At 31.7% G+C, this 24,059-nt stretch overlaps 1 protein-coding gene across 3 annotated transcripts in view; it reads left to right on the top strand.

Moving 5' to 3' along the window:
* The window catches only part of LOC123006119 (very low-density lipoprotein receptor-like), a 45,581-nt gene that overhangs the window by 5,271 nt on the left and 16,251 nt on the right, over positions 1–24,059 (top strand). For 2 of the 3 annotated variants that reach the window (XM_044400327.1, XM_044400326.1), the window contains exon 2: positions 8,102–8,227. In XM_044400327.1, coding sequence (XP_044256262.1) covers positions 8,102–8,227 — 126 coding nt within the window. Of the gene's footprint in view, positions 1–8,101; positions 8,228–23,034; positions 23,165–24,059 lie in introns of those variants that run through there. The other variant, XM_044400328.1, reaches the window with a different exon arrangement.

Genomic DNA, 24,059 nt, shown 5'->3' with positions numbered 1-24,059 from the left:
TGAAGTCACCTTTGTCAGTGTTGCAATCAACCACAGGATTAACAAGTTGTAAAGTACTTTTATTTTATTTTCCCGACTCCAGGCATAAAGTTTGCAAAATTTTGATTTTTATTAATTTGTTTTGTCGCACTTGTCTGTTATAAAACTCGCCGCTTCTCGGCTCGTTTTCTAAACTTGGGCGCATGCGCCAAAATTGTTTCTTGCGAAACTCGTACTATACTATACTATTCTCGCACTCTATTGATCTGTGAAATGCAAAGTTTCAAGTCTGAGTTTTTCAAACTTCACATTATAAACAGAAGGGTAATTGTGCTTCTAAACCATAATATTTTGATAATTTCGAACCGTTCAGTTCCGTTAGGTTCTAACTTGGAAGCAACTGAAGTGTTTTATTTTAAACAAAACATTACAGCGTAGAAATTTTTGTGTTCTTTATTCATTACTGAAATTATAGTAGTCGTGCCACTTTAGTGCATGTGTAAGTTGTAGATACAGAGTGTAGGGGTTATGAAATACATTCTTTTTCATTTATTTTAAAAGGTTTTTAACAGCGCAGTATACTTTATTTGACAAGGTTATGAATGTTCATTTTTAATTTAATATAACTTCAAATAAAATATCTGGGATTGTTTCGTATATTAATTAGATCAAAGTAGCGACAGTCTGATAATATCATTAATTATCGATAGAGTGATTATGATGATGAAATATCTTGTTGTTTTAATGTGTTTCCAGTAAAGCGACTTTCGAAGAGCTTAGATAAAGCATCCACAAGAAAGTAGTTAATTTCATGAAATAGCAATTAAAAGTTTCGTTGTGTTTAACTGACTTTTCTCAAACTAAAAAGCTTTCTCTTGTTCATAATTTTTAAGGGTGTTTGATTTTTATAGAATGATTTACTAAGATTGCTGCCATTAGTAAAGCAGAAAGTATAAAGTTAACTATTCTTTACTAGACTATATTTACAAAAATAAAAATTGATAAAAAGTGTTGAAAATCAATCTTTTTATTTATGTAACAAGGAAGTAAAAAATAAATAAGTAGATTTTTATTTACGTTGTTTAAAAATGAACTGACATGAGCTGTAATGTCGTTTAGTGTTTTTATGCCATTACTTGCTATAAAACTCTTATTACATGTCATAATTTTGTATAGTACCCTTTAGTAGAAGTTATTACAGCAATCTTCTTACTATGAAGCATATGAAGTGAAAAATCTTGGGAACAAAGTAATTACGTTCAAAGTATTTCTAATCGGATTTACTTTCGTATAATATAGTGGCGAGGAGCTTCTGAAATCCATCAAAGTTTGATTTATTACTTTAGTGAAAAAAAAATCAGATAAAAGTTCAGTTTAAACGCAAATTGCCTCAATCCGAAAACCTGATCGGATAAAAACGCAAATTTAAAAGAAATGAAATTTTCTAATAGATTATTAAAGTTGTTTTGAGAAATGTGAATTGGAGGTTTGTTATTTGCAATAATACATACAAAATGCACTGCCATCGAAAAAGTATGGTCGATAGTAGCATATGAAATTTTTATGTAAGGACCGGTGAATTCATATTTTCGAATTATGTTACGTCATTTAGTAGGAAATTGTTCTGTGTCCATATAATGTTGTAGAACATTTGAATACCAAATTAGGATCGGTTGCAGGGCTGTAACATTAACAATAATTACACACAGGTTTTGTTTGAATTATTCAAGAAGGAAGGGCACAAATGCACTGTAATCACGTAAAAATAATCCACCTGGAATGTGATTATTTCGTTCACAGTTGTTATTAAAATTTCGTTTATGGTCACGTCCGTGAGATTAAGCAATTAATTGAATTTCCCGCCGCGTTTTGAACCAACGACGTCACTGCTTTGACATTAATTTAGAACGCTATCGTACCAATACCGATAGCATTAATAATGAAGATTACTGTACCTATTGTCGGAATTAAACTTCAAACGTCCGCGAAATTGGATTTATCTTCTCGAAATATACTAGCTGCGTCGCCTCGGTTTCGTAACTTCGTTAAAACACCATCAGGGATTTGCGCGATTTTTAAAGTGAGCTTGCGTTACTGTTATTTATTATATCTAAATGAAATTGAAATTTTTTATCATTAACAACACTGAAGCTCATTCATATACACAACAACTTGCTTTTAACAGCTGTTATGCTTACTAATTAATGTTTCAAATCAAACAAAACTTGTGTGATGTGTGTACACTGACCCAACAAGGTAGTATATTAGTGTTTGTGTTTTAACGCGTTACTTTCAGTCACACGCTTCACGAAACTTTAAACATTCTCTTTTTTATCTTTGCTGGGACTAAATTGATTGAAGGTGCTTGGGGAATGACCAATGATCAATAACAATGCCATTATAGCCCTTTAGTTTTTTTCACTAAGCTCTTTGAAGTCCAAAAACCAATGATAACGATTACAAGCATTTACAACTCAAAAGCTTTTTTTATTAGTCACAAACAACAAGGTTTGTTTATATCCCAAATACACCAAAGTATCGACCATATTGCAGTTTTAAAACGAAACTACCACACAAGGGAAGATATGCGACTGCGTCTCCACTAAAGGAACAAAGAAAACTTTTAATTGATTGTGTAGAGGAGTCACCGACAACTTTTTTAAACAGCTAAAACATTCCTTGTTAGTTGTTGAATCAATCTGCTTCGAAGATATTTTCAAACTGCATTTTTTGACACGAGTTTTGCGAAAAAATACATAAATTATATTATGTAGGTACTTGTAGAAGACACTTTTTTTAATCTCAATTAATTGTTTGGGACAAAATCGGATAAAATTATAAATTGAAGTAGGTATATGACATTGCCACTAATTAGATAATTTAAATTATGCAGTTAAGTTTTTTTTTTCTTTACTAAACCATGCTAACGAGGTAACGTGCATAAAAACAACAAAAGTTTATAACTTCTCTTTTAAGTGTAGTGTATTTCGTGCAACATTTGTTTATTATTTTTAAACCGACGTTACAAATTAGGTAACAAGATTAGTTAGTTTACAGTGTTATTTGAAGAGCTTCAGTATAAGAAGCTTTTTAATTTTAATTAGCCAATGTTTTGAAATGTGAACTTGATGTAATTAATTTTCGCACAGCGTTTGTTTTATTAGCAACAATAAAAATTGTAATAAGAGTGAAATATGATATTTTCGGTTATTTATAGATTTTTAACTAGAGATGGAGTTTATTTCTAAATGAAAAATAACTGTGGTCACAATTTGTTTGTCATTTGGGGTTGTTATTGAAACCATTTCACAAACGTTGCCGTAAAAGAAAGTCTTAAACAGAGAACCTTTGTTGAAGGCTGTAATAACGACATAAAGTCTCCGATATAAATTGACATTGCAGTTTCCTTTTAATAGGCATTATAAAGGTTCTTGTTGATTTTGACAATTGCATATTTTATATTTGTATTAAAATATAATTCGGAGAATCGGCGAACTTTATTGGTTTCAAATAAAAGTAAATTGCGTTTGACTTGGCGAATAGCGAATTGGTTATTGGAAAAACAATTTTTGCTATTTATCCAAGGTATTTTTGTATGTTTATTTTTAATATTCGCACGCTCTTTGAACCTTACACATATTTTAAGCTTGACTGAAATAATTATCGAACGTCCTGAAACCGCTTTATTTTTGTAGTTATAGTGTTTGATGTGGTTTGAAATTTCTTAATTTAGATGAAAAAATATAATCAGAATAATAAACATTAATTTAATTCTTGGTTTGATTGTGTTCACTTAAAATCTTAGTCAAGGTTTAAAATTCCAGAAGTCATTATCATGAGGAATAGTTTCAACGTGTTTTACTGTTGAAATTACGCTCTCACAAACACTTCAAACCGAAATACTTGACCCTTTTTCCTTCATTATTATGGATATTCGGAATGTCGGAATATTAATAAGAGCGAGCTTGGAATTATTATTGTGATAAAATTCTACCTTTACAAAAAAGATGCTTTTATTAAAATTTTACGTAATTGCATTAAGACAACACGTTATTAAATTCTAACAATTAGAATAAATATGGATATTTCTGAGATTTTAATAAAATTATTTTAAAACAAACTTGTTTTTGCAAAATGATAAAGACATATTTCCTGTTGGAATTGACGAAGATTAAAGTGAAGAGGGAACGCAAAGTATTCTTTTGGGAGTTGTCATAAATAAAATGACTATAATATAAATCAACTAATTCATTAAAAAGAACTTTTACAAAGGAACTGTAATTATTGGATTCTTTGAATCGCAATAACTAGGAAAAATTGAGGTTTTGCTGTAATAAGCGTTCTTAATTCGAAATTTATATTTAAATTTTCTATAATGGGCGTTTAAAGTAATTTGTCCATTATCGGTTACAAGTTATTTTAAATGCTGCGTTTCATACGTGTTGCCTCTATTGATCTGTCCAAACCGCATTCTTTTACCCCTGCGTGCTTTCACAGATTTCAACTGAATGCTACATTGTTTGATAATTTATAACATAAAATAATTGAGGTAACAGTAGATCTCGAAAAAATACTATTTTTAAGTAATTTTATCGTCTGCGCTTTGAATCACGTTTTTCCTGACTCCTCAGTATTTATGCAATTTGACAACCCCTAATATCATGCAAATTTATGGAAAGCTTTCAAATTCGAGTGTCTTTAAATCAATATTTTATTCGCGAATGAAATATAAAAATCAATAGCTGAACCTACAAAAATGCTATGTTTGCAATGTGAGTTTTCGGTTTAAAAATCAATTATTTTAAGCAAACAATATTTATTTGTGATTTAGCGTCAAAATATGTGCTGTGCTCAACAAGCTGCTTGTCGACTATATGCAATTTTAAAACTCAGCTCATTTTCATCTCAATTTGATGCCAAGTCTATCGGTGAAATTCGGCTTAGAGTATGAGCATTCTGTGTGAACTTTATTAAATTTTAGATTAAATTAAGTCATTTTCAACCATCGATTCTATTACGTTTAATTTTATTAAAAATGCTTTCCCATTTTTGCGATTTTTCTTGTAGGTGTTTTTTAGCGCAGGTCTCAACTAAAGCGATGATAGTCAGATTTTGACGTAAATGAAACTTTTGTTTAATTTTTATGCATATTTCAACCAAAAAAAAAAACGAGATATGCGAATTTGACACGTGATTTCACGCGACGCGAATTTCCCGCCAATTGATTGATGGTGGTGTTATATTTTCATAGCATACTGCAATTTAATAAGGTTGTTTTATCCAATAAAGAGAAGTTTGAAAACAATGACACCAGTGGGGTTTCGAAGAAATAACATTGACGTATATTTCAAAACAGCAAAACAGTATTATATTTATTTACCCCAAACGAAGGTATTTAACAATGTAGCACTGTATGAATGTTGGTTCTATTCACTATTTTTTACGTTTTTACAAAATTTGTTTTTTCAAATACGAAATTATTATGCAAACGATTGCAGAAATTTGCAACTGAATAAGCGATAATTTTGAGGGTTGGATTATTTCTTCTGGAGGGTGAAGTTGTGTCAAACATCTCGTAATGCACAATATTGTTAGTTTGCACCAAATTACTATAATTGTTTATCATGCAATTGAATAAATATTGTTCGGGTATCGTGTATTTTTCTTGATTTCTGGATTTTTAAAACCGGTTTGAGGTGCCAGAACCGGTTTGAAAACCGGTTTATGGGAGAACTATAAAAATCAAAAACCTGTTTTTGAATTAATACGCTAAGGCCCGGTTAAATTTTTTTCGTTCTACCAGAAATTGGGCCTTATTTATATTTTTTACGAATTGCCGATATTTAATTATCAGAAATCTGACATAGAGCTTAATGTGTACTTAACTGAATTTGTTAGGAGACGTCTAAGGCAACGAAATGGCATTTTGTAGAAGCGGTGTAGTATTGTAATGGAGCCTGCCAATCCATCACTTGATGAATCCAATTTTTTTGTTGTCGATAAGATAAAATTAAGGTTTTCTTCGCTCTTTGAAATTGGAATGACTTTCAAAGCAGTTTTAATACACTTTTTGAGTCTATTGTCAATTGATGAAAGTTGACGGCGGGAAGAGAATGGTGCAAACCGCAACTTTACACGATCGATAATAAGACTGAGGCTATTCCAGTTTAAATTTTTTCATACGAACTCATCTCAGTTCTGGGTTTGAGACACTTCATCGATCCAGGAAAAGAGCGTCTTGCTAATAAGAAACATAAAAATTTTAATACGCTGGAGCAAAATATACAATAAATTAACTCACACCGCCAAATCGAATCTGTCACAGGAAAGTTTGAACGATGATTTTAATCAAAAGCTGAATTCCCCTAACGAGTTTTTTTAGCCTATGTTCCTTGTTTTTTCTTCTTCGAACGATTCGGTTCATCTGCTTTTTTATTTGATACTGGTCGAATACTTAAATTACTCAACAGTTGGAACTTATAAAAAGGCTTAAAGGACGTCCACAGATCACGATTTGATACACTACTGCAATGACTGTGATTTATGTGGACTGTTTCCTTACCGGTGATGTGGTTTTAGCCTCAGAGTTGCAGCTAATTCACCCTCTAAAACCCAACCTAGCTTACAAACTTGCTCCCTGACGAATAGCAAAGACGAAAATTTAATTTTTATTCTAATGCCACTTTTTTATCTGTGTTACCAAAAATCAACATGAATGTTGTCTCAGTCTGAGCGATATTTTTGTAGATCAAAAAAATTACTTAAGGACAAGCAAACGTTTGTGTATTTTTACGGTAATTGAATGAAAGAAGAATATTCAAAAGGAGAAATACTGATGTTTGTATGAACCAGTGTACAAATTTCTTATGATGCACTGGGCTACAAAATTGTTTGATCTTTAGAAGGATTGAGTTCAAATATATGTAAAGACGCTCTTTTCGAACATCTGGATAAATTCAAGTGAGGCACTTTGTAAAGTAAGATTTTTAATGCAATCAATTATAATTAACGGGTTAATCGAACCGGTTTTTCTGGTTTTATTGGAACAAATTCTAAATCAATTGAAATAATCGGTTTTTGAGTTTTATTGTGATTACTGAGCGTTGTGGTTTATACTCAATTGGGCGTTACTTGATCAAATTTACAAAGAAAGAAATACATCATTCTTATTTACTTACATTAAAACCGAAACCATTTTTAAGCACTAAGGCTGAGTTTTATAAAAAAATAATCGCGTTTAATCTTGATTTAAACTCCTAGCAGCGATTGTTACAAGAATTGTTGTTATGGTTTTAAGTCAGGATTAAAGGCGGTTATTTGGTCTTTATAACAGAATTTGGTCAAAAAATGTTACTCCAAGTAAGAATTAGAACTTCTGCTTTTTGTTAAATAAATATATTCATTGTACGCGACGAGACTAAAATACCAAAGGTCAAACCTGACTCTGTCAAGGTATAGGTATACAGGAAAAGGCCGATGTGTCATTGACATAAAAAAATCACAGTTCAGTGACAACCAGTCAGTTTTAAAATGAAATTTTCTAAATAGATTGTCTGGAGCTGTGTAACGCAGCATAAACTCATTGCAGTGAACAATGTTATTTCATAAAATCTTCCTAATTTGCATTTAACTCACGATCTGGATAAAATTAATAGCTTTTTTGATTGACGTACTTAATTATGGTTTTTAATTAGTTTGTCACCTGGAATACATATTCTGTGTAATTTTTGGCTTTCTACCCAATCACGATTTTTCGATTCTTGGCTTAATTCAAATTCTAAGCTGTTCTACACAGTTTGAAATATATGAGGGTAGCGAAACGACAACCGAAGCAATAACTTAGTATTTGGTGGCTGTGACCAATACAAATCTGTCTAGCAAACAATTTTGTGTTGTATTTGTGTTTAAGGTATTCTCATTCAAAACTTTTGCATTTTGTAAATAATCTTATTCCAATTTATAGATATAAAAATAGGAGATTATCTAAAGCTTTCGTGTTAACTTATTAGGAAAAAAAATGGAGTCGTAACGTAATTACAGCAGACGCGCCATATTTCTCTGTCAGACTCCATGATTTGTTGCTAGTTTGTATTATAATTCAAAAGGTTGATTTTTCTTACAGATGCTGTTGTTTGTTCGATAAGACAGTTTGCTTGTGCCAACAAAAAATGCATCCCGATATCCTACGTCTGCGACGGTGACGACGATTGTGAAGACGGATCAGATGAAGGCGTCAAAGAATGCCCAAGTAAGTACTTATACTTATCTACCTTTTACGTATTATCGCTCTTGTTTCGTTTTTTATGAATACATAAATGAAATGAAATATGTACTACTCAACTTAAGAATAATAATCTTTTAAAGAGAAATCATCTCGGTAAAATTAATTTTTTCAACAGTTTGGATAACACCTCAACGACATTGTTTTCTTTCTTCTTTCTGAGTACTGGTGCGTGCTGTAAATTAATTTCACTAAGAAAGAGGAATTGACAAAATTATAAATTAGCCAATTTGCTTCTTCCACACGGTAAAAATCCAGTGTGACCTAATCAGTCTTGTAATGGTCATTTGTGATTACTTCATTAAACCGAATATCCTCATAAAAAACGAGCGCCAGAGAATTTTACAAAGAGATTTATCAAAAATTAAAGGGCAAAGGTATCAATGAGAAGAGGAAGGCTTTATCTTCAGGATCAGCCTAAAAGCCAGTAAAATTTTCAAGCGGATATTTTGACGGATTTTTAGGGACTAGGGGAAATCCTGGCATCCAAATTTTATTCAGATTCTTGCGATTAAGAGTCCGGTTTTTGCTGGGGAGATTATTAAAACATATAGGCAAGAGTATCGACGAGGAATGGGTGAGCTGAGCCTCCATTCGGGTCCCAGTAAAAGTTTTATGGCTATATCTCTGCGGTTTTTTACGAACAATGTATTAAAATTGCTTGGAGTTTTTTTTATAGGTCTCGCCGACCTATAACCATTATTCTATCGACTTTCAGCTGTTTTTAAGCCGCTTAAACGTTAATTGAACGAAGGATTTATTTGAGAATGACAAGTGTGTTAGTTTTTTACGAATCTGTGATCTTCATTTGCGTTGCTTTCAAACACAAGCTTTGCTGTTGATTTTAATCAGAATTTATATTCTGTGGTGTTTTTTTCCTGCACCACCATATATTACGTGCTTTAAGTGATAGCGTGTGATGTATAACAAGATTGTAAGTTGTTAGGGCTCTCGCAGGACAGCTTGTGTTTAGATAGCACCAATAAGCTTCACCTATCGGACACGATTTAATTTGTAAATTTTTTTACTTATCTGTTATTATGCAGAATTTGCGCAAATTCTTACAAGAGTCAATTATCATAATTATTTATTCTTTTTCTGAGCGCAGTTTACGATATCATATTTCAGTAAAAATTTTACTAACAGTATTTACTTCCTTTCAAAGCGAATTGTTAGAACAGGGAATCTTTCAAGAAGATTAAATAGGAAATGACAAGAGTCTTGTCTCGCTTAAGATCGTACCTTTTTATTAATATTCCGTTAGATAATTTATAATTAGAATGTAATCACAAGAAGAAGAGAAATTTCTTTAGTTCTTAATGGCCACAGTTTTCAACTGAATACGGGACGAGCACAGAATCTTTCGAAATAAATCCTCAAAAGATACATTATTTATTGATTTATTCAAAAATTATATGGAAAATGGAAAAGAATGGTAGAGGCTCTTGAACGATAAACGATTCCATATTTTATAAATGTTCATTTGATTCGTAACATCTCTGAAATATCTTATTAGCTTTTTCAAAGTTCTTATTTCTCTGTATAAGCTCGTTTAATAAATCTTAAGCAGGCGTATTATACCACCCTGAGCACCGTCCTGCTGAAAATTTTATTAATTGTCACGATGTTTCTGATAACCAAGGTTTTAATGAAAAAAGTTTCAAGGCTCATTTTAAAACAATTGATTACTTAGTAACAACACCAGAGACCATATGGAAGTACTCTGGAGAATTATAATAAATTGACATTTTACTTTTCAACAGATGTGTATTTATTATTTTAAATGTAAGCACTTTTTGTTTATATGACGAATATTTCAGTCCTAGTTTTTTAGTTCTGCTAAAATTGTGTTAAAATATTGAAACAGGAACATTATCAACTAATGGATTGAATGGAGTATTTTAAAAAACTATGTTTTTTTAAATCACATTATTAAGGTTTCAGAGACGCTTATTAAATATAAAAGCGAACAATTTTATTTTGTCAACTGTTTAGTGATTTTCATAATAACAATTTTTGTTTGAAAACATAATTTTCTAAGTTTTTGCACTTTTCTGTTTATAAATTTGCATTCAGCTAATTAGGTATGCTAATACATTACTTTTAGTACTTAGTACAAAGATTTTTGAGTGATGCAAATGTATTTTAACTCTAAACTGGTTGAAACAAAGAGAACATTTTAATTATTTATTTAATAATACATATAATTAAAATTGTTAGTGTTGTAGAAAATGTCGGGAAACAGTATAAATTATTCCGGTTTATTGTAAACGTTAAGGGTTGTCCCATTTATAACCATAGACCACAAAGATTAACCAATGACCTAAAAATATAGCTTATGCTGGTTCTACGATCTGAGAGTATGCCTAAGTGCTTCGTCTATGAAGTGGAAAATATTAAACGTAATGTTGTCATTATTTTACTCGTAAATTTCAACTTTGAGTTAACTTTTTTGCAAACTGAGGAGTTAAATTCGCTGGTTTCAACATAGTTTCGTGGATATCTGGCGGCATTTTGTAAAAAATCGAACGTAGAGTTCTCTCTAGCATTAACCACGACCATACCGCCGAGTTCTATGCACGAAACACCCGGAAAGATCCGGCTTCGACCCGAATGCCGACAATTTCGAGCTTACAACTTCAGAACGGTTGGATTTACGATAAAAATAAAGATATAAAACGAAAGACACCGGAGAAAAACGAAGGGTTAAAAGCAGCGGAACGAAATAAAAACAAACTTGAATTAATAGAAAAATTATTTATTTGATTTAGTCCCGCGATGTCAAGTTTTTTTTAACTCGGCGTGGGTATGGGCGTGACTACTAAGCTATTAGTATTAAAGATACATACACGGTTGTGGTTTGTTCTATTCTGGGATGGCCAACAAAGTTTGTGAATTATTGCTGATGTGCATTTCGTATGAACTTGATTATGCTGGGATGTAAAAGGGGATTACGACGTAATAAAAAATAAAACGGGGACAATTTATATTATAGAGTAAATTTTGTAAACAACTCAACTGAAAATAATAGCTTTGTAATAGTGTCTAAAATGTAAGAGGCCTGGGATTTCTCGATCATTTTGTTGAGATCTTGGATCATCCAAAGCCATCCTCACTCGTAACAAAATTGAAGACGCACTGAAAAGTAATCTAAAACAGATTGAAAGAGTTTACATCGAGTTTTAAAACACTAACAACGCCTAAAACAGTTGCACATTAGTGTCTTTACAATTTCAGTTTATTGATTTTGACGAGTCGGATTCAAAAGTGATACGCTAACATCGACTATGGATTTTCACCTCGACACGTTCAACATCGGTTTAATATTAATCTCTAATTGCCACAGGTCAAATTCTCTTAATAGTCCATCAATGTTACTTCATGTAAATATTACCACTATTATTGCAGTTGATACGCATCATTGCTTTTTAAATCAGGGATTCGTAATAACTGGTGACAAACAAAACAATTAATCGGACTTTTTAAAACCTACTCGGCGTTTTTCACTCGCCCAAATTTTTAATTATTCTACAAACACAGAAACTCACTTAAATGTTACCCTTTTGATGGACTACTACAACACAATTGAACTCATTCCGGGATATTGCGTTCGTGAGAAGTGCTGCTTCTTTTCTTCAAAATAAAATATTTGCCTCCAACATGAAAAAAGACATTTTACAAATATTGTCCTAATTCTAGTCGAACGCAATGTATCAATGAGAATAAAATTCTATATGGAGATAACGTTTTCCTTAAAATATGATGTGTGCACGGAAACAGGACCAAGAAAATAGATAACTGAATTTATAACAGTTCTGTTTTCGAGTTATATTATTGTTTGTGATAAAAGTAAATAAACGTCTAGGATGAATTACGGAAAAACTCAACACTGTATTTTAATTAAAATGTTGCTTAGAGTGGATTTTAGCGTATTTTTGAAAATAGAATAGCGCAAGATATCTTAAAATGTTTATGCTTTTGGTTCTTTCCGTGCAAGGGAATTTCAAAGTGAATCTCTCTCAAAAAAAACCTCAAGACTTCGCTATATCAATAAATAAGGATTTACGATGTTTGTGTTTTATTCGAACAATGGCTTATAAAGAAAAACAACACAAAATTCGTTTATTTTGGCTTGACACAAGCAAAACAATTCATCGAAAGCCAATGTTCATCTTGATTGAAATTACAAGGTTTCGCTAACTTAAAATCTATAGAGTAAATTTTTATAAAAATACTAGACTAGACTAGGATTTAATACTTTGTTGAAATTTAATCGAATCTGTAACCGGAAGTGAAATTTTGTTGTCGAATACACCTAATTTAGTCACGAGAAACCTATTGAAATAGAGTCCTCAATAACAGACTCGTTTGTAATTGAAAAATATTGCTATATGAGGGTTGCAATAACTCAATATTGCTCCATCAGAAGGGGATAATTCTCACTCAAAGTGTACTCGCGCCAAGGATTAATCAAATATTGGGGATTTCGACACTTCTTCCACCTACTCCTGTCGGTATTAACTCGGAAATACCGAAATAGAATTGGAATTTTTAAATAAGGATTTTTCTCATAAATATTATAATCTTCCAGTCTGTTCCGAATTTGTTTCAATTTTACTACTAAATCAAATTTGAAAAATCAGATGTTTGCTTTTTTGGTTATTGACGGCCAGGAGAAAAGCTGTCCGATTTTTATAAATCTCTCGAGATTAAAAACTTCTTTTTGTTGGAATTTTGAACTTTAGCATTTATAATTAATAGTGACTTTGGATATTGAGGAAATGTTTCACCTTTGTTTTAGTTCTGTCAAGTTGGCTCGTAGTTTATTAGTTATCGATGGGTTACAATTTGATTTCGTTAATTTCATTACGAAATTAGCATGGTGGGAAATAGTCAATTAAAACTCTTACGCTTGAAGCTCGCAACGAAAATTGCCTTTCAGCCGAGATCGTAATCTTTCTTACTTCTGATTTTGCTTTGGAAATTTCGTTTGTAATCGAGTTGATCGCATAAATATTAATAATTAGCTTAGCCCTTTTGTAGGACTGTTGAATTATTGAAAATGTTTTGTTACTTGACCTTTTCGTCGCAGCTGCCATAGTTAATAAGTTCGCTCAATTTAAATTGGAACACGTACTCTTAGCAGTGAATTTATTGATGCCTAATTTATTCTGCCGAGAATAATACAATTAACACAAATTTTCATTAATTATAGTATATGGCAGAACTCGTGCCATTTTCATTTAAATTAATTAGCATCCGAGTGGAATTGCACTTTCCGAAGCCAAGATGGCGGCCAATAGTTGTTTATTAGTTATTAAAGTCGTCATTTTTGTATCGGGTGAAATGATGTGTTTCTGCTTATGTTGGGGTCATGATGTCCTGAAATGTTTCTGAATAGTTTGATTATGTAAATACAACGCGTGGTTTCAGTAACTGTGGGTAAATGGAGCAACGGAAGAACTGAAAGGAGCAGTAATGCCCTCTTTGGCCACATAATTGGATAAAAAGTTGAAACCTCGTAGACACATCCGGCTGCGTGTAAATCCAAATAAACGCGGGAATGGGGAATTATTTTTGTAAGTTTCAGAGGAGTGTAAAGATAACGAAGAATAACGCTTTCAAACAAGTCCTATGCGATTCCAGACACCATTTCTTTCACTCAATGATTTAATCCGCACCATAAACAATTTACAAGTTACAAATGTGAACTATATGCAGAACTTCCCCAACTGATAATAAACTTCTTCGCTGCGAACTGTTATAAAGCTAAAAAAATTTCAAATGAAACTTGACAATATCACATCTCAGATCGATCGATCTGCACAAACTACGTTTTGCTTGCACTAACAATAAACCTTCGAGCTATTTGATTTTAGAGTATGCTATTGCGAAAAAGAAGATTCATTTCATCCAAGAAGCGCGAATCAAACCTCACGTCAACCCTCTCCAGAGGGTTGTATTTTTTGTTAATTTACCTCTCACTCGCTACTATTAAAACTGCATTTGCTTCTCTTGAAGGTTGTGAGTTTTTTAAACTTCGCTCTCCTAATCCATTTCTTGTACGAGGAGCCACACCAATCTTACATAAATGAAATATTCAAATTAAATCTGGGGCTAAATACTAATTATTCCTTAATAACTTTATGTTTCAACGATACCTGTGTCTCTTGTAACTTGACTACCTTAAGGTTTACCCATTTGTTACACGGTAAAATAATTGATAGAATTTTATCGCAGCAAAATGACTTTTAAAGGTGAAAGCAATAATGTTTTTCTAATAATAGAAATATCACTATAAACGAACAAGTGTGATTTATTTTAATATATTATAAAATTGCTGTCCAGTTTTACACATTGTTAAGTTATAATTATTGTAATACAGTTGAACAACTCGATAAAACTTTATTATGAAAAATACATGTTCTAGTATTTTATATAGAACTTAAACTGTAACACAGAAAACATTTTTATTGTTGTAAAAGTTAGTTCATAATAAATTCAGATGTATTACTATAGTTACATAGAAGAAAACTTTGAAATAAAAGTTTGTATTACATTGCAATAACTGACAAAGCAATAAGAAACAAATGAATTTTTAAACGCTCTTTGTTCTACGCGTAAAATGTTGAAGGATTTAGAATTGTTCAGTTGGCTCTTGATGTATTCAATTTTTTTTAATTAATTTTGTAAGGAAAGCCAAATGAGAGGGCGAATGTTTACTTTCTAAAATTCAATTATAATAAGTAATGATGTATTTCATTAATTTTGGACACTAAAAACGTGGTTGGTCATACGCCAAATATTTATTTGCTTCAAAATTATCTTTACATCTCTGAATATAAATAATTAAAGTAACGTGTGTTGATTTTTATTTTTAAAATAAAAATATTTTATCTCTACTGCTATTCAACAAAACACTTAAACGATTGGTTCTACGTATTGTGAACATTGCTGAAACGAATTTTAATAAATCATAATTAGTCATGTTGTGATATAATTTAATTGGTAGGTGATTTGTTGCTTTTGTCAATCGAAAAGAAAGATAATAATAACGTCGGTATTTAGTTTGGAAAATGAAAACGGAGGGGCAGCAAAATCCATTTGATTTTCCAAGGACTTGATGCTATTATATCCTTAACTTATTCACGCCAGATTTGGCGAAAATCAATCAGCTTTTAGCGAAGTTAGAAGGTTTCCTAGATCACGTTTCAAACTGATGAACGGTGGAAAGAAAAAAATGCTTCGTCCGTGAATTATTTGCGAATAAATCTACAACTAGAAACGTTATTTTGAAGTTTAATTTGAACGATTACTCGTTATTTTGCTCGTTGGCGGCTTTCATTTTATTTGGTAGCTATGCAACCAAGCTTATCCAATCTTGTAAACACTTGTTTAGAAAATTGAATTAAAATTTTTGACGTCGACTTTATTTCCGGAAACGAATTAGTTGAGCCCCTATCATGAAAACTTTTGACAGGATGACAAAACCAGGAAAAGTTGCGAAGAAAAAATATCAAACTTTGCAAGTGTGACACATGATTCCAAGTTCGGATCGATTGATGTAAGGTCCGTAAATCGTTGGAATTCGCGCGTTAACTTGTGTGACCTGTCGTTTCGTAATCGTGACAATTTTCGAAAATCCCACCGAACACCAAACTTGTGCTAGAGAAATAACTATTTTCGCGCATCATAAAATATATACGAGTATAAACCAGCAACAAGTACACAAGACGCGTGATGAAAATGTAACATTGGTTGCATATGTAATTACGCAATTTTCTCAACATATTCACTAGATAGCAAGACTTATAAAATGCCCTATTTGCGGGATACGCCTGCAATAAATTGAATCTATGGGAATATACATGTAGTAAATTATTTATCAGGCACCGAAGAGTTCAAAAAGCTTCGACTTTGAGAATTTTTATTGCCATGATTTAACCGTAAAACCCCACGTCTTTAATGTTGATTGACGATTGGAGTTTATACATAATGCAGAATCCGCAAATCATCAAAGTGCCATGCTCTTTTTGAGGGTAATAATTATTCGGCACGATATTCATACAAGTAGGGATTTCAGAGCTGGAAATGCGGCATGACAGCAAATCTCTCAAGAAGATAATAATTTGATAAGAAGCATGCCTTGTTCTGTAGACTCTCGGTAAACACTAGCGCGGCATAAATTATTGATAAACACGTTCAGCTAATTTCCATCCCGTTTTTCAGAAAGAAAAAATCAAGGAAATTCACGTAATATTTACTTTAATTAGTACATAATTACATCTACTTTGATTTTACATTTTAAAACAATATTCAACGCGAATTATTTTTGAGTTATTGAAATAATTACAATAAATTCAAAGGAAACACTTTCATTTTTGGGATCGTATAAATCACTATATTGAAAGCAGTTTAGTAAGTTCGTGGTAAAGATAACCGACCGTTTTGCGTTTTAATTAACGAGCATTTAGCCTTTAAATAATACTTCGACAATATTATACCAAACAAGTTGAATACTAAGTGAGGATCTCTAAAGTCTACCTTATTAGGTAATACTGAGACCGTACTAAACTTCATCATGAAATTAAATTGTCTCGTTATAATTGGCAATAGAAGCGTCTCTTCTTCTCTTCAAGTATTCTAGAGGTTTATAAAACGTATAAACCATTAGATGTGGTAATGTAATATGAAGACTAAACGGCCCATCTTACAGTCTCTTTGGAGAAGTTAATTTGACAGTTCATGTTAGTGCACTGTAAATTTTACGAACCTACCTCAGAGGCATACTATCCTAGTAGTTTTATCAAAGCATATGCGCACATTGTTTTCCAGAAAGGGTTAAAAACTTACCAAAGAAAACTCATAATAACTTAAAGCACGAACTCACGAATCTTGCAGGACAATGTGAACAAAGTTTTTATTACATTTTTTCGAGACATCAGCTGGTCAGTGCTAGCTTAAAATTAACCTTAAGGGATGAAATGCTGTAAATGATAAGATTGAAATGATTTTAATAAAGAAAAGATTGCTCGGGATGTTACAGATGTCTGCTTCTATGCGAATTGAATATTTAATGTGATTTTCTCTTCTATGAAAAATGTAAAGATTTGAAAGGCACTGTTTTATTTACATCCAATGAAAGCAAAGTTTCGCTACGTTTTACAACATTTATGCGACAAAACTTGCTGATTTCGCTTAGAAACTTGCTATTTAAATTCTATTATAATCAATTTTTGACTCCAGCACACAACGTTAAGTCCCATAATTATTATGTGAAACTTAATGAAACGTCAGGAAAGAGGATTCGCGCTTTGTAATTCTCCCATTCTCACCTTGAATTTGCAACTAAACAACACTGGAATCACGTGACGTTAAAATTGATTAATAAAATGGACATCGAAAATGCAGCATTAGAAGTATTGGGAGTTCTAACAATGATATTTATCTAAAATTTTGTTTATAGCCATAATCGGTTAGGTTCTGCTCAATGAAAATATTTTTAAGATGGCGGCACTTCCTGTTACACCGGAATAGAAATGTTTTTGCGTTTTTGGATTACTCAAGTAATTTTGAAAGAGTTTGTATTAGCTTTCTCTATACCAAGTTTAACCGTTTTCGAAATATTTAAACCTTCTTAAAAATTTTTGGATTTGAATCTTCCTATTCAAAAATCGATAACTTTGCCATTTTTATTATGTTGAAACCGTGTTTGGGTATACGAGAGAGAAAGGTTAGATCTTTTCTTTGGTGTATTCATAATTAACAAACCGCCAAAATGTAAGATTACGTTTAGGAAACTTCAAATACTCTTAACTCAATTTTTCTAAATGAAACACCCCAATTTTTTCTTCACTACATGGAGGAGAATTTAGTTCTGCTTCGATGTGTATTAACATTCCCTATACCTATGTTTAATAGTTTTCAATTTATAGGAACTTCTTTTGATATTATCAGAAATTCATTAGCCATAGCTACTTCAGCACAGGTTGTCATAGAAATAAGAAAAAAATAGAATATCAAACTTATTCAAATTTAGGTTACATAAATTTAATTTCTATTTACGAAAAGAATAACACAATTGTGAAAAAAAACTTGGCGTTTTTTCAGTGCGAAAACTACCATGGATAGTAATGAATTTCTTCCATTGTAAAAAAAGTTAAAACAACTTGGAAATCATTAAATTTACCTATAGGGAATGATACAGATCGATGCAGAATTAAATTCTCTTTCATTTTTCAAAAAATTGGGGCCTTTTATTTGAAAAAATTCAGTTACCGGTATTTGAAGTTTCCCAAACGTAACCTTAAATTTTGGAGGTTTGTTAATTATTTATCCCATTATAAATACACGAAAGAAAAGATCTGGCTTTTTTTTTCATATGCCCAAATACGATTTCAAAATAATTAAAAATGGTAGAATTATCGATTTTTGAAGAGGAAGATGCAAATTAAAAAAATTTCAAAAAAGTCTAAATATTTCAAAAACGGTTAAATTTAGGTATAATCCAAAAACGCAATAAAAAACATAACTTTCTATTGAAAATAACAAAATTGATACCCATTTCCGGTGTAACCGGAAGTGCTGCCATCTTGAAAATATTTTCATTGAACAGGAACTAAACAATTATGGCTATAATCAAAATTTTAGATAAATATCACTCTTAGAACTTCCAATACTTCTAATATACTCACTCGTTTTAGCTGACTTTTGATCATTTTTCATCCACAATGAGCTTTTATTTAGTAAACTAGAACTTAGACATTTGAAACATTGTCATAGTCAAAGTCGTGTTATTCGATGTTTAAACAATGCTGCGTACGTTTGGATGTTACAAATTCTGAAACTGTTTCAATTGTAGCATAGATTTAATTAATTAATGGAACAAGTAAATAATGCCAACACTACTTTCTCATATGTACTAAATCAGTGATTATCATTGTAGACCATTAATAGGAAGTGGACTACAATTTTCACATCCATTTGTGTAAAAGTCAGCATTTCAAATTAGTGTAGATATTGTGCCGAAATGATTGTATTTAACTGTCGTGTTTTAATTAAATTGTGGTCTTAGAGTAGACCACTTGTCCTTACTACAGGTGCAGTCGTGGTTACAATTCAGTAATAGTTTTATCAGCAAGGGGTCGAATGAATGCATAGCACCGATATTCACATGCATCCTTGCAATTGACAGCTTTAGGAGCTTCTGCAATAATGGATGGCGGAGTTAAACCGATTAGTAACGTAAACATACTCAAATAAACAAATATTTTTTTACTAACAAATTCGGACTTGACTGTGTATGACTTGATTAGTATGAAAATTCAGTCTAGAGACACTTTTCGCTTGAATTTATTGGGTTTAATAGCTCGACATAAATATTGAGCACGATAATTCCTTTTCAAGTGAGGAAAATATTTTGCTTTGCTTTTAATACATAAATTATTTGTGAAAAATGACAGGAATACAATAGAGATTTATATCGTGTCTTTCAAAAAGTATAATTGGAGTTGGCTTTAATAAACATGACGTATGGCCAGCTTTTGGCCAAACATCACCTGACAAATTTTTCGCATTCTTTTCATGACGCCAAAGTGTGGTTAAATTGTAACAATTTTCTATGACAGTCGTAAATAAAAGTTATAAACCCGGGAAGCGGTGTATCGTCACGCCATCTGGTTGTTTAAATACTCCGTGTCCTGCCTCAAAGCGATATTGGAGACGAAAAAGTGGAAAAATGATGCTTTCATACTTTGACCCATTTTCAAAGTTTTATTTTGTTGCAGAAGTAAATAAGCTCAAAGCAAGAATTTTGTTCTGGTGATTTAACGTGGGATTAGCATGTAAATGGACTTTTTTGTGTACACTTACGATTTTAGATTAACACTAAGTGAAAACAAATCGATTTTTTTTGCAGTTACAAGTCCCGAAAATAAAACCACTTATTATAAAAAAGGCCGCTAATTAGTTTTAAGTCAGGTCTTTAAACAATTACCCTTCTGGAAAAATAAAGGGGGGAAACTTCCCTAAAAACATTTCAGAGACTTCAAATACTAATGAGTTGACAAGGAAAACAATGTCAAGAATAAAAAGTAATTGCCATGAAATTAGGGCATTAGCAAATTAACTAGCAATTGAGTTTTGAGGTGATGATTTACAATTCAAATTACACTTAGAATATAAGGGAGGAAATTTTATTTAATTGTATTGATGTTTACACACATGAGGAGGCATAATTCCAATTAAAAAATTAATACTAATAATACACACTTGGGTGCTACAGTTTATATCAATATTTAGTAGTTGAGAAACTAGTTGTGGAACAAAAAGCAGATAAAACGTTCTTGGATCTACTTTCAAAAATTAAATTTTTCTACAATTATGAACTTTGCACATTGAAATTAAATACGCGAAATTGCTCATTTGTTGTTAAGTGCACAGGACAATATTTCTTTTAAGATAGAAAATTAAAAGTGCCGAAAATCGATCAAAATTTTGTCAAGAATCGAAAAAATTAAAAATTTTAAAATCGCTTCATAGAAGTGCAAAAGACCCAGAAAAGTGCAAAAAGAGCTTTTTTATTGTTTGTTACGCCAATTTTTTTGATTTTTCTAAGAAAAATTTAAATACTAAACAATTAAAACATGTGCACATGTTTTAACAAGTATAATCTTAACTGAATTTTTGTTTTTACCGTTTTCTACTTTTGGTAGTACAATTCACAGGATAAAACAACTGCTATCACGCGACGAAGATGGTTAAATTAACGTTTTAAACATGTGTGAGAGCGCTCAAGCTATTACGTTTCAGTAAGGTGTTTCCGAAATATGAAGGTGAAATAATTAATTTTGTTTTTAGGATATCTCGAGTGCAATTTTTTTGTAACATTATTGGCACTTACAACGTGCTAAAAGCTTGTTAAAATTAATGTTAATTAATATTTTCAAGATTCTTGATTTGGTAATTTTATCCTAAATCTGGAACAAGATTATTTTTATTTGGTAATTAATAAATATTTGATTAAGATTTTTATTTTAAATTATAGTATTCCGAATTAAGTTGACATGTATTTTGCATTGTTTTAAAACCGGTCATAAGTGGAAATTGATAGTGAAATACAGTGATTTGTACTAAAAATATTAATTGAATTGGGTTTTGTCATTAAATTATGAAAATCGTTTGTTTGAAATAGAAATTGTTCAAAGTTTGTTTATAATTAAATGTTTAAATTATTTACACAGCGACTAGCAACTGGAATATCAAGGGTTGGAAAAGGGCATTTGTCATAATTTACTTCCACCCACGTTTTAATTAAATAGTACGTCCAAAGTCGAATAGTCGTTTAAATTTAGTGGAGACACCTAGAACAAAACGAAAATAGACTCACTTGCACATTAATGTAGGTACTGCGCTTTTTAAAGTAGGTATGTAATAAAGTTTGAAACGATTAAGGAAACTATCAGAGGTAATTATCTTTGATTACAATCATTGCTCTATAATTTTCCATAGCCTTTATCTGATATTCGTCGTCTTTCGGTTGCATCAGCTTCTAGTTTTAAGGTAAAAAGACGTAATTTGCCGTCTGTGTCGTGCCTCGCCTTGAAACTGAATTCGATGAACTCTAGATGATGCAATTTTCGCATTTTTCCAACTATCGGCCAATATGGTTTAACGAATTGTAAATTTCTAAATAATTTTAATTCAGTGGCTGGTTTTTTCTTTTCCTTGTTGGGCACCGACTTCCGCATTCAGAAAGGGACAAACCGCAAAGGATAGCGACATTCCTTCATAAGTTTTAACCATTTCGACAAACCGAGGCTGAGTTTTGTCGATTTTTTTCGCAAAAACAAAATATCGAGACTTTTAATTTTTAATGCAAGGATGTAAATGAAAATGAGGATAAAAAACGAAAGAAAAGTAAACTCGCAAATGATTATTTCTGTGAATATCAACATTGGGTAGATATTTGCACGAGATGTCAGCTCCCTCATTTGTTAAAATATTCTTGTCGATGAATATTACCAATGGAACGATAAGTAAACGGTATTTAAATTTTACAGAAGTCCGGAAATATTTGTAATCGTGCCAAAATTTTGTATCAATCGATAAACCATGTCGTCGTTTTTACAGATATATTAACATTTTTGTCGTAATCTCCAAATACGACGCATTACATTGTTGAAACTTTTTTACAAAAACTCATTTAATCCTCTTTAGGTGTGAGTAAATTATACGCAAGGGAAGTTTTAATCTTTGTATGCATCTTGAGCACAAATTTGATGTAGGTTGACAACTAGAAAAGCCACGATCAATAAGGTGTGAATTTTTAAAGTCTCGAAGTCGATAATGAAGTCTATTGCTGCTTTCTACAGAATATTATGTACAACTTCCTCAAACGTGATCTTGAAAATTTTTAACAGATTTGCGCTGCAAAATCATTATCAGTTGTGACCTTTTCGTAATTTTGAAGACCCCTAAAGGACGTATCAATCTACGCATCAACCTAATAGTTGCATCATTAGAAATCTGAGGGGTGTGTCGTAAACTATAAATTACACGAACCACGTGGATTTGTGTACAAATTGTCAAGTCAATATGTTGGCAAATTACATCAGATACAGTATGAAAAAGAGCCGGAGGCTGTGAAATGCAATGCACCACTTATACTGTTCATTCAGCTTATGTTTCTGCACTTGATGTGCGCTGAGCAAGTCAATATGTTATCGGTTTGATAGTAATATAGGGAGCATACAGAACATCAAGAACCGGAGTACTCCACATCCACACTCAAATTCCTAACAACTCTCGTGGTGTGCACATCAGTTATTGTGACAATGGATTTAATACTCAAAATTGCCATCGTGGCCCTTCTCAACGTCTACGCTGTCACGGCTCTAGTCGAAGGTTAGTTTTTGGAGATTTTTCAAAAATATTTTTGCAATACATTAGGATAACTCAGCCTATCTTTGACTTTGTGTGTTGCAAATCGGTCGTTAAGCGATGATAAAATCAATTAAATTTGTTTTTTTTTCTTATTTCATTCAGATATTAGGTGTCATCTTATAGTAAACTTTATCTGTGTTTTTGTTAATTAATTGTCGGAAAATTTAATTTTTTTATGGCGCCAATGTATATCGTCTAGGATTTTTCCTATTTTGATCACTGATTTATTTGAATTTTGATTTTGTGTTGGTTTGAGGAGATAGGACTCATAAACCGTAAACTTGTATCAATTCTATCCAGTTTCCGTTTTATTTCAATGCATAACATACAATTTCACCGATGCTGCTATGTAACGAGATTTCGAATTTTTTGTCTGCACTACATTTCCAATAGATTTTTTTTATTTTTGCATGGTTTGGATGCGTCCTCATAGTATATAAAATTTCTAGTGCGAAAATGAGTCGATAAAAGGATTCAGTCGGAGTCATTGTCGAGCTAAAGTGAAAACGGATCGGCTAGGTTGGGGGCGGCAGCTAGGTGTCTAAAAGACATCAAAGTTTCGTTTGTTGCTTTGTCCAGCAGATGCGGCGTCGTTTTGACAAAGGTCCTTTTATTTCTTTGGAATTATTAATATAAAAGTTCCTCGCTGCTATAACAACAACTGACATCTGGAGACAGTAGAAAACTTTGCAGAAATCACAGAGTATTAACATAAAAGACACATATTTATTAACATAACACATAACAATTCGTTTTTAAATTGGTGTTTATGTAATTAAACTAAACATTGATTCGGACGTATGTAAATATGCGTTTTGAAAACACACCATTTTTTCATTTATTTTTTTAACGGAAA

The sequence above is a fragment of the Tribolium madens genome, unplaced genomic scaffold (genome assembly GCF_015345945.1).
Source record: "Tribolium madens isolate multiple individuals breed KSU strain unplaced genomic scaffold, Tmad_KSU_1.1 Scaffold_2;HRSCAF=44;Tcas5.2_LGX, whole genome shotgun sequence".
Classification (NCBI taxonomy): Eukaryota; Metazoa; Arthropoda; class Insecta; order Coleoptera; family Tenebrionidae; genus Tribolium; species Tribolium madens.
This window is presented reverse-complemented; position numbering and strand designations above follow the sequence as displayed.